Source organism: Phycodurus eques, chromosome 7 (genome assembly GCF_024500275.1).
Source record: "Phycodurus eques isolate BA_2022a chromosome 7, UOR_Pequ_1.1, whole genome shotgun sequence".
Classification (NCBI taxonomy): Eukaryota; Metazoa; Chordata; class Actinopteri; order Syngnathiformes; family Syngnathidae; genus Phycodurus; species Phycodurus eques.
This window is the reverse complement of record NC_084531.1, coordinates 18,827,301-18,842,070: the sequence shown is the minus strand read 5'-3', so window position 1 is coordinate 18,842,070 and position 14,770 is coordinate 18,827,301. Positions and strand designations below refer to the sequence as shown.

Sequence of the window (14,770 nt, the reverse complement as noted above, 5' to 3'; positions counted from 1 at the left end):
CACAAGGTGCTTGTGTGCAAATTGGAAGCTTAGAACATGCAGTCCTCATTCTTTTCATTTCTGTTGTTGTTGCTGTATGTTAGCATGTCTCTGACAGATGCAGCTTCACACGAGTGAACAGAAACTGACCACCTCGCGCGGAGGCGAGCCCGTTGCATTGAAATGTAATGCGGCTAATGACGCTGAAGGAGAATCTTCATCAATTAATTTTATCCTTATCTCTAAGCAGGAGGTAATGTGAGATGAAATACTTCTGGAACATTTAGTCCTGAGGCCAGTAAGGTTAAGCCTACCTTTGTCTAACTTGAATGTTGAATGTAGTGGTAGATTATTTGTCTAATTCATTAGTACTCCTTTTGTTAAGCAAGGCAGATAAGGGTAGAGATGCTTTTGGTTGTCCATCTGCTAAACATGCAGGTCGTGCCAGCTTAGCTGAACTCCAGCTGAGGATTCTTGTATCCATACAGTGCCTCCATTAAGTTTCTGATTGTCTATGCAGGAAAAGTGCAATACTCTCACATTATCTGCTTTGTAGAATGTGAAACACTACCTCAATAACTGACCACAAATAAAAATACCTATGTATTTTAGTTGCTAATAAACTTTCTCATACTGCATCCAAATTACTGTGTCAAATCAGTCAATCAAATCACTAGTGAAAGGAGTGTATTTCTAAATTATGTGAATAGTACATAGTTTTGAGCAAAATAAAAGACTGCTAATTATTGCAGTGCCATTAAGACGTGAGAAGAGAGCACATACAGTTCTACACAAATGGGAGGGGTTTCTTCCCTTTTTTTTTCAGGTTTTATGTAACCATCGAGTGAGCGTGAGCGCCTTTCACCCAGGGGAAATACATTCCCATACATTTGCAGCTCATTAACACAGATGAAAGGGAGAAATAGGGGATGGCTAACAAGGCGACATCATTGATTTTCTTGGTATTTTATCATCTTTTGTTAAATTCCTATGATGCGGCACGGTGGACGACTGGTTAGAGCGTCAGCCTCACAGTTCTGAGGACCGGGGTTCAAACCCCGGCCCCGCCTGTGTGGAGTTTGCATGTTCTCCCCGTGCCTGCGTGGGTTTTCTCCGGGCACTCCGGTTTCCTCCCACATCCCAAAAACATGCATGAATTGGAGACTCTAAATTGCCCAGAGGTGTGAATGTGAGTGCAAATGGTTGTTTGTCTGTATGTGCCCTGCGATTGGTTGGCAACCAGTTCAGGGTGTACCCCACCTCCTGCCCGATGATAGCTGGGATAGGCTCCAGCAAGCCCGCGACCCTAATGAGGAGAAGCGGCTCAGAAAATGGATGGATGGATGGATGGATTTCCTTTGATCGAATGACATCTGGAAGACATCTGGGTATCTTCTAAGTGGCAACTTGCCTTACAACTACATCAACCAGCGCAACGAGGTGACACTTCTTGTCGTAAAATTGTTGTTATAATCCAGTTTTGTCCGATTTATATGCTGACTGTAGAGAAGTAGGGACCTGAAAGATTATTTTAGGTAGCTATTCCTGCCTAGACCTACAATCACGCATTTCTAAATGGATAGACATGGTCAGCAACAATGCTCTCTTAGGATCTGGAATATTAACTAAACTTTCTTAATAATAAAGTTCTACATCATAACTATCAATCTTAACCATTTATACACAACAGATGGATCTATTCTTGCATATAGTTGATTAAAAATTCCAGCCCTACGATACAGATTGTAATTCTTAAATCAGTGAGTTGCTGCAACGTGACTGGCCAATTAGAAATTTCTTAATGAGCAGGCTAACTGATGGACCTGATAAAATCTCCACTGAATGTACAGTACAATAGGTTGTGTCAAGTGATATTGCAGGCATACACTACTACATCTGACATCAAATAATGATGCTTCCCATACAAATGGTCTTTCTGTCACTCAAGCTGTCTTTACCGTTAATGCCACTGGAGGGAGCCTCATTATGTTGTTGCAATACATCAGAGGGATGTGTGATCTGAAGTGCCAGGATGCCATTTTTCATGAACACAATAGAAGAAAGCAAAATAAATTGTTATTTCATAAGTATGAATTTGCGAAAGTGTCAGAACAATTGCAAGTCTTTACTGTTATTATGAATATATATATACAGTAACGACAAAAATTTAATGGGTTTACTGTGTATAGTAATGTACTGTACTGTATGCACTTGTATCTGCAGAGTTTGAAGGGCAACATGTAAACTGTGGAACTCACATGGCTCCTATGAAGATGTTTATGTCTTTACTGTTATGCAAGAAGTGTACATCAGTTTAGTTGATTTGACTTTGGTTAACATATTTATTTATTTACATTCATGGATGTTGCAGAGCTCATTTGGACTGCATTGCAAATCAAAACATCTGCAACAAAGTGCAGTCCCGTCGATGAATTAAATTGTTATAATCGGGTTTTCTCTGCACTGTATTAAAGATGCCTGTAAGTTATGTTGAAACTGCATCTCTAGTAAAGAGCAGTGTTCAAGTAGACTAAGGTGTGATTGTTCTGCAATGTTGTGTGCATGTTTATGTTCGAGGGAACTACGTGACATATTTGTTGAGCCCAGTCTACCGATGACATTCGTCATAATCGTTAGTTATTCTGTTTTAAAGTTGACATAAGTTTTAATATACAAGCTGCAGTTGAGTGCATAAAAATCCCCAGCCACTCTTAGTGGAAACATGGTATAGAAGGCTAAACTGAAGTCATTACTTGTTTCCCTATATTCTGTGTTCTATGTTCTTATTTTCCTATATTTCTTTGCTTGGCCATCATTCTCTCCAGCTATGAGGTCCCTATGGCACCGAAAACCTCAGATGTACTCTAAGCCCTGAATCACAGCAAGTGTCTGACACCAATAGCAGATAACAAACATTTGAGGGCTTGAAGAGGGTTGTGGTGTGGCTCCAGGAGGTGTTGTGCTTTGAAACCATCCAAGTTTTGGATAGCACTGAGGACATACTACCATTGGTGTGAGAGTGACACACACCTAAGACTATTAGATGACTGAGAGACACGGGGGTGGGGGAGGGGGAGGGAGGGAGAGAGAGAGAGAGAGAGAGAGAGAGAGAGAGAGAGAAAGAGAGTGTGAGAGAGAGAGAGAGATTGACATATCATTAGGGAAATTTGTTCTCCAGTGTGAGGAGGAGGGTCTCAGTGCAGCAGTGTCACTCTGGAGAAGGTCATCCATGAGAAGGGGAAAACTTGATACACTCGGCTCCCTATCGGACATAATGGGAAAATAGGGAGGGAGGGTTGGTGTGAAGTTTGTGTACGGGTCTATGAGCGTATCAGTGTTAGTCTGGCCTGGAGCCAAACTTGCTGGGTACATTTTTAGTCAGTTGACCTGCCCGACCTCGAAGTGTCACAAGTGAACAAAGATAGGGATGAAGTCCCTGTTATTTTATGAGCCCATCAAGGCCAGGGACATACTTGTGACACTACCAGTAACAATAACTCGTTACTTCAAGTAAAGCAGCCTCCATGACTATGATGCAGTGACACAAGCTTTGACATTTGATTCAATTATTAGAGTTGTAGTTTCTTTGAGTGATGTGCGGATCCATATTGAAGTATCGATACCAGATCTTCGTGCTCTAAAATCAATACTCAAATCAAAATATCGATACATTTGATACGTCAGTCATTTGAGGTAATGGGAGACCCTTTCCAACAATTTTTTAATATCACCTATAGAAGAAGAATCACCTATTTACAGTTTTTCCATAATTCCATTCAAAATGTTAAACTTTCATAAATTATAGATTCAGGGCCTGCAATGTAAACAATTTCAAGTATTTATTTGTTTATTTTTACATAATTTGGGCTTCCAGCTCATAAAGCCCACAAAATCAGGAATCAGCCCATATTTTGTAGGCCACACGTTTTAAACTGAGTGTCACACACGAATCATCTACTAAACTGAAATAATCTACACAGGTTTCCCCAGGTGTCATTAAATTGCTTCAGTTTGGTTCAATTGTTGTGTTCAATATGCAGACTTTCAATATGCAGACTTGACAACTGGCCAGAAGACCATCATTGAAACCATTCATAGGATGGGTAAGCCACAAAGTTCATAGGAGGCTGGCTATTCACAGAGTGCTGTGTCCAAGCATATCAATGGAAAGTCTAGTGGAAGGACAAAATGTACCAGGAGACGATGCACCAGCAAAAGAGATGGCCGTGGGCTTCAGCGGATTATCAAGCAGAAGATTCAATAATCTAGCAGAGATCCAGAAAGAGTAGAATGAGGCGGGAGTCACAACTTCAATAACCACCAAATTCAGACGCATCCGGGAGATGGGAATTGTTGGGTTACTGGGGTCAAGCCGACGTCGGAAGCGTCTCAACTGGGCCGGGGAGAAGAAGGACTGGACCGTTGGCCAGTGGTCCAAGGTCCTCTTTTCCGATGAAAGTAAAGTGAGCCTTTCATTCGGGAATCAAGGTCCAAGGGTTTGGAGGAAGACGGGTGAAGAACAGAACCCAAGCTGCTTGATGTCCAGTGTGAAATATCCACAGACAGTCATGATTTTAGGTGCAATGTCCAGTGCAGGTGTTGCTAAACTCTGCTTTCTTAAATCCAATGTCACCGCAAAAGTCTACCAGAATGTTTTAGAGGACTTCATGAGTCCTTCTGCTGAGGATCTGTATGGAGATACATAGTTTATCTTCCAGCAGGACCTGGCCTCTGTCCATCCAGAAGCACCAAAACCTGGTTTGATGCTATGCCATCACAGTGCTTGACTGGCCAACCACCTCGCCGGATCTAAACCCCATTGCGAATCTATTGGGTATCATCAAGAGGAAAATGAGGGGCACCGGACCCAAAAACAAAGAACTGACGGCAAGCATCAAGGAAATCTGGGCTTCCATAATTCCCAGGCAATGCCACAGGCTGATTGCCTCAATGCCACAGCGCATCGAGGCAGTGATTAAAGCAAAGGGATTCCCAACCAAGTATTGAAGATTAACATATCCTTTTGAAAGTACCATATTTTGATTGATTTAATGTGACCCTAATTTCCATTTTTTTTTCTGCAAAAACTGAGACGTAAATGGTGATTTCTTCACAGTATTGTAATTTTGTGAATTCCTGATTTCGTGGGTTTTATGAGCTGGAAGCCCAAATTATGTAAAAATAAACAAATAAATAGGCTTTACACGATCAGGATTTTTGGGACCGATCAGCAAGTTTAAAAAAAAAAAAGATAACCGATCACCGATCCGATCACAAGACGGAGCAATGTGTCTCTTTAAATGACCGGTTCATTTACTGTATATATTTGTGTACTTAATTGCTCGAAAAAGTATATTTACAATAAATAATGTATCTTCATCTATTTATGCCAGTGAGGCACAGTGACAGGCAGAACAAATGAATGGTCTTCTATTAGATGGCAGGAAGTACATACAGTAATTAATGTATCCACTTTTTGTGACATTTTTGTTGTTGGTGTGCTGTGAGATTTTTCAATTGTAAAATATGTTCATTGGCTTCATAAAGGTTAGAAATCAAATCAGTTAGTCAGATTGTGTATTCTAATCAGTCTGGTCAAACCAACATTACAACATAATACTTCACCCACACCGAAACGTTAGAGCATGATTCGACAGAACGGCGGTAGTGCTAGCACTAGCTTCCTAGGCTATACAACGTTTTTGTCGCCTGCTTGCGAACCGTATCGTATTAAAAGTATGTGAACATACCTCAAGCAAGCTTTAAACGAACGTCCTCTCCTGTCCTGCGCACCGGTGACCACCAACATACGTTTTCCCTATTTTGTCCTTATAATACAGTCGGTGAGACCCACTCTTGTTGTCGTCGTCACGGTAACAAGTGTATCCGGTCACATTTGACAAGATAAAGCCCAATGATTGTAAAAAACGTGATGCAGTGGTATCGGAATAGAAGATTTTATTGCAGTAGTCTGACATTGTGCAATTGTGAAAGAGCAAATTTGTCTTGCATTCTGATCCGGGCATTACGTGTTGCCTGTCCCACACCGCCGCCATATATATATATTTTTTGTAATAACTTTAATGGCCGTGAGATATTTACAGTACTACGTCAAAAGACACGCGACCAGACTAAAAATAAACGAGCTTTTGGATTCAAATATACTGTGCACGATGGCGACGCGGAGTAAATGTCTTTTGCGGAGCCGAACAATGACGTCATTGATCGGATCGGCGAATTATGACATTAAAGCCGATCAGCATAAAATGCTAATTATCGGCCGATACCGATCAGGCCGATAAAATCGGTGTAAAGGTTACAAATAAATGTTTGAAATTGTTTAAATTGTGGGCCGTGAATCTACAATTTATGTAAGTTTAACTTTTTGAATGGAATTATGGAAATAAATAAACGTTTCTTAAAAGGGTCTGTATACCGCAAACAGGAACACAGTTGAAAGTAACTAAACTACTGAGAGCTTGTCTAAATGATAAATGATACACGGGTGGTGGAAAAATGTTTTTCTTCTGCCTGGGTAAGTGCGTAAATGCATACTCGCAAGGGCATGCCATGCTACTCAGTCACTGACTCAGTCTCAGTTCGACTCTATACAAAGGGATTATGGCAGGGCAGAAATTAAAGTCATGTGTGGAGCTTTTTCAGCTCGACAAACAGCCAAAACACACTTGTGAAACACCTCAGGTTATAACACAACACAATACGAGGCATTTATGATGAGGCACGCTGAAGAGGACACACTGGCACTATCTAGGTGCAGAGGCAGAAATCCATCCATCCATTCTCAACACCACTTATCCTGGTTAGGGTCGTGGGGAGCCTGTCCCAGCTGACTTTGGGCGAAAGGGTGGACTACACCCTGAACTGGTCGCCAGTCAGTTGCAGGACACATACAGACAGGGACAACCATTCACACTAACATTCACACCATCACTGAGTGGGAACTGAACCTACGCTGCCCGCACCAAAGTCAGGCGAGTGTACCACTACACCATCACTGACTGAGGCACAAAATGTGGAGCTTTTAGTAGTAGATTACATAAACTGTCATTAAATAATACAGAGCAATTACAATAAATCAGCCACAATGATCTTAGAAAACTAAATAATAGAAAAGATGGGTAAAAAATTATATTTTATCCATCCATTCATTTACTTCCACTTATCCGAGATCGGGTCGCGGGGGGCAGCAGATTAAACAGGGAAGCCCAGACATCCCTCTCACCAGCCAGTTCGTCCGGCTCTTCCAGGGGGATCCCGATGCCTTCCCAGGCCAGCCGAGAGATGTAGTCTCTCCAGCATGTCCTGGGTCATCCCCTGGGCCTCCCCCCTGTGGGACGTCCCCGGAACACGTCACCAGGGAGGCATCCTAACCATATGCCTGAGCCACCTCATCTGGCTTCTCTTGATGTGAAGGAGGACTCTGAGCACCTCCTGGATCACCCTCTCTCTAAGGGAGAGCCCGAACACCCTGCGGAGGGAACTCATTTTGGCCGCTTGTATCCGAAATCCTGTTCTTTCGGTTACGACCCACAGCTCGTGACCATAGGTGAGAGTAGGAATGTAGATCGACCAGCTCTACCTTTTGGCTCAGCTCCTTCTTCAACATGACAGACCGATACAGTGCGCGTCACTGCCGACGCTGCACCAATCCGCCTGTCGATCACCCGCTCCATTTCTTCCCTCACTCATGAAGACGACCCCGAGATACTTGAACTCCTCCACTTGGGACAAGGTCTCTTCCTCGACCTTGAGAAGGCACTGCACCCTTTTCCAACTGAGGACCATGATCTCAGATTTGGAGGTGCTGATCTTCATCCCAACCGCTTCACACTCTGCTGCGAACCACTCCAGTGAGTTGAAGATCATGGTTTGATGCAGCTCTCAGAACCACATCATCAGCAAAAAGCAGAGACGTAATACTGACGTCTCCAAACTGAACCCCCTCAACACCTTGGCTTCGCCTAGAAATTCTATCCATGAAGGAAATGAACAGAATCGGTGGAAAAGGGCAGCCTTTGCGGAGTCCAACCCTCACTGGAAACGTGTTCGACTTACTGCCAGCAATGCAGATGAAACTCAGACACCGGTCGTACAGGGACCAAACAGCCTGTATCAGGGGGTCCGGTACCCCATACGCCCAGAGTACCCTCCAGAGGAATCCCCGAAGGACAAGATCGAATGCCTTCTCCAAGTCCACAAAACACATGTAGACTGGTTCAGTGAATTCCCATCCACCCTCGAGGACGCTGTTGAGGCTGTAGAGCTGGTCCACTGTTCCACAGCCAGGATGAAAACCACACTCCAGAACCCCTGAATAGACCCTACCTGGGAGGCTGAGGAGTGTGATCCCCCTGTAGTTGGAACACACCCTCCGGTCCCTCTTTTTCTACCATCCCGGTCTGCCAAGCCAGAGGTACTGTCCCCGATGTCCACACGATGTTGCAAAAGCGTGTCAACCAGGCCAGCCTAACAATATCCAGAGCCTTTAGAAACTCCGGGTGGCTCTGCCACCAAGGAGCTTTTAACCACCTCGGTGACTTCAACCCCAGCAATAGGGGAACCTGCCTCAGAGTTCCCAGATTCTGCTTTCTCATGGGAAGGCGCGTCGGTAGAATTGAGGAGGGTTTGAAGTATTTGGCCCACCAACTCACAACATCCCAAGTTGAGGTAAGCAGTGCCGGAATCGGTAGTATTGACCGTCGCTAGTTTCTTTTCCCTTATAGGCACTTTTCAGTTCCAGTTTTTTTTCCTCAACAACAGTAAATTGTAAACTACGACCTTTGAAGTATCCGGTTGAGCAACCAGTAGTATCACAGTCACATTTGTATTCTAAACTGGAGGAAGTTATATTGTTGACTTTGCAATGTATTACTGCTATTTGTAACAATGCTTGCTGTTTATAACAATGATATTCTTGGTGGCATTCAGTATGTAAGCACGACTGCACTACAATATGTGAAATACATTTTTGTATGACTTCCGCTGCAGATCAGTTTGCCATATGCATGTCCATCTCATGCTGATATTTAGCCAATGCTTAAAGAAAAGAACAAAAACAAAAGCACTACAGGGATTGATCTCCACGATACAGCCATCTTGCCTCAGTGTTATTGTGGAAGACTTACAATGTGTACTGTGACAATTTCAGTCCTTTACTGTTCGGTCTTTCTTTTTCACATGCTCTAAAACTCGCGACACTGCGTTGAGTTATTTCTGGACTTTCGAAGTGCACATCAACGCCGCTTATATAGACTGTACCGGTACTGTATTCAACAACATTCTTTTGCATAAATAGGGAACCAGTTTTTTAGCCCCACCTGTACATTTTATGTCACTGCTTTATCGACTAGGAAACATACTGTACAATATGGTTTACATCGGACAGCAAGCTCTCAGTTTTACTGGTTCCCATAGCACTTAAGTAAAGTAAAAGGTCATGTTTGAATTTTACTAACAGCTTCAACATCATTGTTGATGGTGTATTTGCTTGTACTGAGTAGAATAAAGTCAGTGTCAGAAAAAAAACAATTGCCAAATTTTGTGGTCTCATACAGCAGTGGACCATCCTGGACAACATTTGTGCTCCGTTAATTTCAGATGACTATCACCTTTCTCGTAGAGCTGTTAACTTTGTGAAATACGAAATGCTCTATTTTATGGTACTACCAATGTTTAGCAAATATACTGACAGGCTTGGCCTCTTTACATACTGCTGTTGATGTGTATCAACCACAGTGGCACACAGTACAGTATTAAAGGCCTAGCGTACCATTCTTTACTGTTGCTTTGAAGCACAACAGATATAATACTCCTGTTATCAACACAAACGCTATTCAGCGAAAGCATCCAGTCACTCTCCTGGTAACAAGATAAATGCTTGTTACCCTCTTAAACCACCAAGATAAAACACCTCCCATTCAGGAATGCTGATGTGAGCTGCCATCAGTTTCGTTGACGTTTTTGTACAAGCCCAAAGTTCATGAAGTTCCATGGAGCCATGTTAAATTTATGGGAGAAGCAAAAATGACTCGGAAAAACAGAATCCTTTTCATGTATTCAGTGGGAAGCTTTGTGTGTTTCCCGCACATGCTGTCTGTCTCCCTGCTCGGATGCCTGTCACGTCACTCTGCCCTTTGTTTTGGACCATCAATGTCAACACTACATTCCTGTGTGGGCCTGATTTGTGATGTGTTCCTCTCACTTTTTCTCTCCTGCCTCCATTTTGCCTCCCCTTTGCTGGTCAGTGACCAAATACCGGTAGATTGATGCTAGCGAGCTGATGATGAGGAAAATGTCACATACCGTCATGAATTGGTCATCATACATTTATCTGTATTTCTTTTAGCATCGTTGATTACAGAGTAGTGGGAATCCCTTGCTCCTTTGCTGAATTAACAGTTGTTGATTTTCAAACATCTAGGAGCTCTCTAAATTAACTGCCTTGTGTAGTTTAAAAAGCTTTAACAGGATTACTAAAAAAAATTAGGGCTTCTCACATAATCTATTGTTATGTCTCGACAATTATACACAAGGGAAAAACACATCGCTTGGATGAATACTACCAGTAAGCATAAATCATACAAATTATTGATATCTTGATTACCAGAAAACAATATCAAAAACAGAGCCCTTGGCACAAACTGTATGCCAACTGGCCTCTAATAAATACTAAAATACAGGCATCCCTTTTTTACGTGATGAAAACACCGTATTTACAACACTTTTACACGTTTCCACAAGGTAGGTTTCCGTTCTGTATGTTGCAACCTGATTTTTGTTTGAAGACTCAACTACTTAGGTAGTTTTTAATACTGAAACTATTTAATTACATTGGCTCATGATTACTATGCAGTAAAAGTCTCTAATGTGTAGGATGTCATTGTGTCAAATGTATTTGGCCACATCAATAAAAAAGTTTAATGGGTTTACAATGTTGTTATAGTCCACGTAAAACATAAGCAACATAACACTGAATTCATATTTACAAGTCACTCAAAATATGTGCTGCTCGTGAGAGATGTAGAGGGCGGGTGGTGAGCGGCCAGTGAGTTGTGTATGGACTCTATGCACGCAGCACTTCCACAGTTGATGTAAGGAGGTGTGCTAAAAGCAGGTCACCAGGCTAATGCATAGTGACAACATGGTAAACGTGTTAAAACTCAAAACAAGTTTATGCTGAACACTATCCCTTCGTCTTTAAAAAGTACAAACTTTTGATGAAAGTTTGACCTTGAAAAGTACCAACACTGAACTATTAAATATCTATATTACACAACCCCACGCTATCACACATTTAAAGAATTAGGTTATTTTTCCGTCAGATGGCGTCAGTAGCTTGAAACATACGGACAGCGAAAACTGCTACGCCTCCTAAACCTTTCCACTAGAAATGCTTAAAGTGTTGCCTTATGGTACACTGTGAAGGGTAACAGTGTTGATCATATTTAACTCTAATTTGAATCCACTTGAAACATAAAAGTATATATACAGTATAGTATATAAATATGTTGTATATATATATCGCAAAAATTTAGACACGGAGACGACTGATTTGTGAGACACGACAATTACGTGACAGCATCTTGAATTGCAGTCTCCATTAAATGACAACATCGAGGAACCAATGACCTATTTCTCCAACATTTGTCCCTCCTTGCTCCTTTATAGTTCTTCACAGTCTATTAGACATATAGTATACGTACAGTGTGACTATGGGATACATAGACGTGTGATAGACGCTCACTGTGAGTTAATTTTAGGTTGTTCCTTCTGGAACACGTGATTCTGATCCCAAAATTGGCGGTGACAACGTCGCTGCGACGAAATCAAAAGGCACAAGTGCAATGCAGCACAATGGTACAAAATAAGAGTCGCGATCCTTCCTGGTAAATACACGCAAGTATAAGTAAAGAGTTCATTGCATTTAATCTCCTCTGACAAGTAAAATTTTTCCAAAACGTTACTCAAGTAAAAGTAACGGCGTAAATGTAGCATGTTACTACCCACCTCTGAAAATAAGCTATGGGAACTTCGTTAAGAAGAAACCAATTGTTTATTAATAAAGCATAAGCTACAACAAACAAAATATGAATCAGCACGGTCTTACAAATGAGCAGCATTCCCACTGGTCTGCACTGTTTAGGCAGGTCCGTCGATCAAAATGAGACGGCGCGGAAACAAGGGGGGAATTTGTTCCGCTTAGAACTGCAGCGCGTCATTGATAGGGATGAAGAATAAGTAGTCCAGCTCGAGCCTTTGTACTAATAAACACTTCTCTCAATAGATTCCTGTTATCCCTGGCAGTTGAGTAAACAAACGTCTATGGCTAACCTTTAGGGAAATATGGTACACACATGCAATTGTGGTCATTTGTAGAGCATGTAACCTCTTAAACCTTATAATTCAAAGCACTGTGTTGGGTTGGTTTGCTGTCTCATAGTTGCTGACAGTATTGACATAATGACAAATTGAAAAAAATACATGGCAAAAGAAAAACATTTTGCCTGCAAGTTTGGTATTTCACAAAATCAAAACAACATTGTTAATGTATTAATGCCCATGTTCTTTTCAATTAATAGGGGGTTCAGTAGACAAAGCTTTTAAATGCACATATGCTTGGTATTTACTCGCTTTTGCATTGTTTGGTTGTAATGTGGCGGCACAGTGGAAAAACTGGTTAACACATCTGCCTGACAGTTCTGAGGACCCGGGTTCAAATCTGGCCTCGCCTGTGTGGAGTTTGTATATTCTCCCTGCGCCTGCGTGGATTTTCTCCAGGTACTCCAGTTTCCTCCCACATCCCAAAAGCATGCATGGTAAATTAATTGACGACTCTAAATTGCCCGTAGGTGAGAATGTGAGTGTGAATAGTTGTTTGTTTATATGTGCCCCATGATTGGCTGGTGACTACTCCAGAGTCAGCTGGCATAGGCTCCAGCACGCCGGCGACCCTACGATAAGCGGTACGGAAAATGGATGGATGGATGGTTTTAATGTTAAGAACTAAAAAAGGGCAAATTTTGTCTGAGTTATAATGGAAACATTTTCTTATGTCCTGTAGGTGTTGAGCTTCAGTTGAGGATGGCGGGAGATTCCAGAATCCTCATGGACCACAACATGGAGATAGGTGTCACACCTGCACAGGTAAAACTAATGAGCAAAACCTGTTCATCATCCCCAGCGAATCTACTGACTACGAGGGGCAAAGATTGGCTGGCACTGCTTTTGACAGCTTCATCAATCACTCAGTCAAGCCTGATGGGCTTTCTATTTTGTCTTTCATTTAAAGCTGTGTAAAATATAAAAACAAGGGAATATCTTCATCAATAGAATCCAAAAGGGGGGATTAGGCACGGTTGGCTAAAAGGGAGTCCACAGACTTTGAGTGAATGCATTGTCATCAAAGAACTAATTGGAGTGCGGGTCAATAAAGCATCGTCTTTCAATTATTCGTCCAAACGTTCCTAAACCTAAGATCACCTCGAATTGATAGATGAAAGCTCAATACCCACCGGGCTAAGTGAATGTATGTGTATGAAGAGGTGCAGTGAATAGCACCTGACATCTCAATGAAACATGCCAGTTTTGAATAAAACATCTGGCTGATTCTATTATAAAAGACAACCAAAGCATCTACAAGGTGGTTATTAAGATACTTTACACATTCGACTGCTTCGCTATACTCGTAAGACGGTGGGAGAGTGCTGTGTTTTTGTGTTTGTGGAAACATGGCTTACCAGCAGCGTTCCAGACAGCGCCATTCAGCTCGACCGGCTAGCATGCTACCGAGTGGACAGAACTCTCGCGGGAGGCAAGACTCGCAGTGGCGGACTGTGTGTTTACATCAATGATGTCTGGTGCCAGGACGGTATTTTGGTCAGTCAACACTGGTCACAGCTACTGGAGTTTATGGCTCTGAAGTGCCGGCCGTTTTATTTACCGAGGGAATTCACTGCCATGCTGTTTGTAGCAGTCTATATTCCTCCGAACTCCAGCCATAACAGGTGTGAGGCGCTAAATGAGCTATACCATCATGTCAATGAACAGCTGACGGCCCACCCAGATGCTTTCCTCATCCTAGCTAGGGACTTTAACAAGCTGACCCCAAGGCTGTGTTTCCTAAACTCTACTCAAACGTTAACTTCCCAACACAGGAAAATAACACTCTGGACAATGTTTTCTCCCCAATGAGAGGGGCCAACAAGGCCCTTCCCCTCCCCCACCTCAGACCATCTCGCTGTTATGCTAATGCAAGCTTACAGACCACTGGTTAAAGTCTCCCAACCAGTTAGGAAACGGGTACGAGTGGTGCCCGAAGGGTACCTTGAGGCACTTCAAGACTGTTTCGCCACCACAGACTGGACCATGTTCCAACAGGCTGCCACATACAACTCCATCACAGACCTTGAGGAGTACACAGAGACTGTTACTGTCTACATCAGCAAGTGCATGGATGATGTCACCATCACTAAGTCCATCACCGGCCCTGCTAATCAGAAGCCATGGCTGTCGGGGGAGGTCTACAGACTACTGAAGGTCCGCAACGCGGCTTTTAGATCTGGGGATGAGGGGGGCCTTAGGACAGCCAGGGCCAATTTGTCCTGTGGCATTAGGGAGGCCAAGAGGGAGTACTCCAGGAAGCTTCACTGACAGCAGTAACATCAGGAGTCTGTGGCGTGGTATTCAGACCATTACGGACTATAAACCCTCACCACAGGCCTGCGACAGCTCCACCTCCCTGCTAAATGAGCTAAATGACTTCTTTGCTCAC

General features: G+C 42.7%; 1 protein-coding gene across 2 annotated transcripts in view; it reads left to right on the top strand.

The window, feature by feature from the left end:
• The window catches only part of kcnj5 (potassium inwardly rectifying channel subfamily J member 5), a 32,242-nt gene that overhangs the window by 3,471 nt on the left and 14,001 nt on the right, over window positions 1–14,770 (top strand). The window contains exons 1-2 of one of the 2 annotated variants that reach the window (XM_061682178.1): window positions 12,704–12,777; window positions 13,061–13,143. In XM_061682178.1, coding sequence (XP_061538162.1) covers window positions 13,081–13,143 — 63 coding nt within the window. In that variant the 5' untranslated portion in view covers window positions 12,704–12,777; window positions 13,061–13,080. Of the gene's footprint in view, window positions 1–12,703; window positions 12,778–13,060; window positions 13,144–14,770 lie in introns of those variants that run through there. The other variant, XM_061682177.1, reaches the window with a different exon arrangement.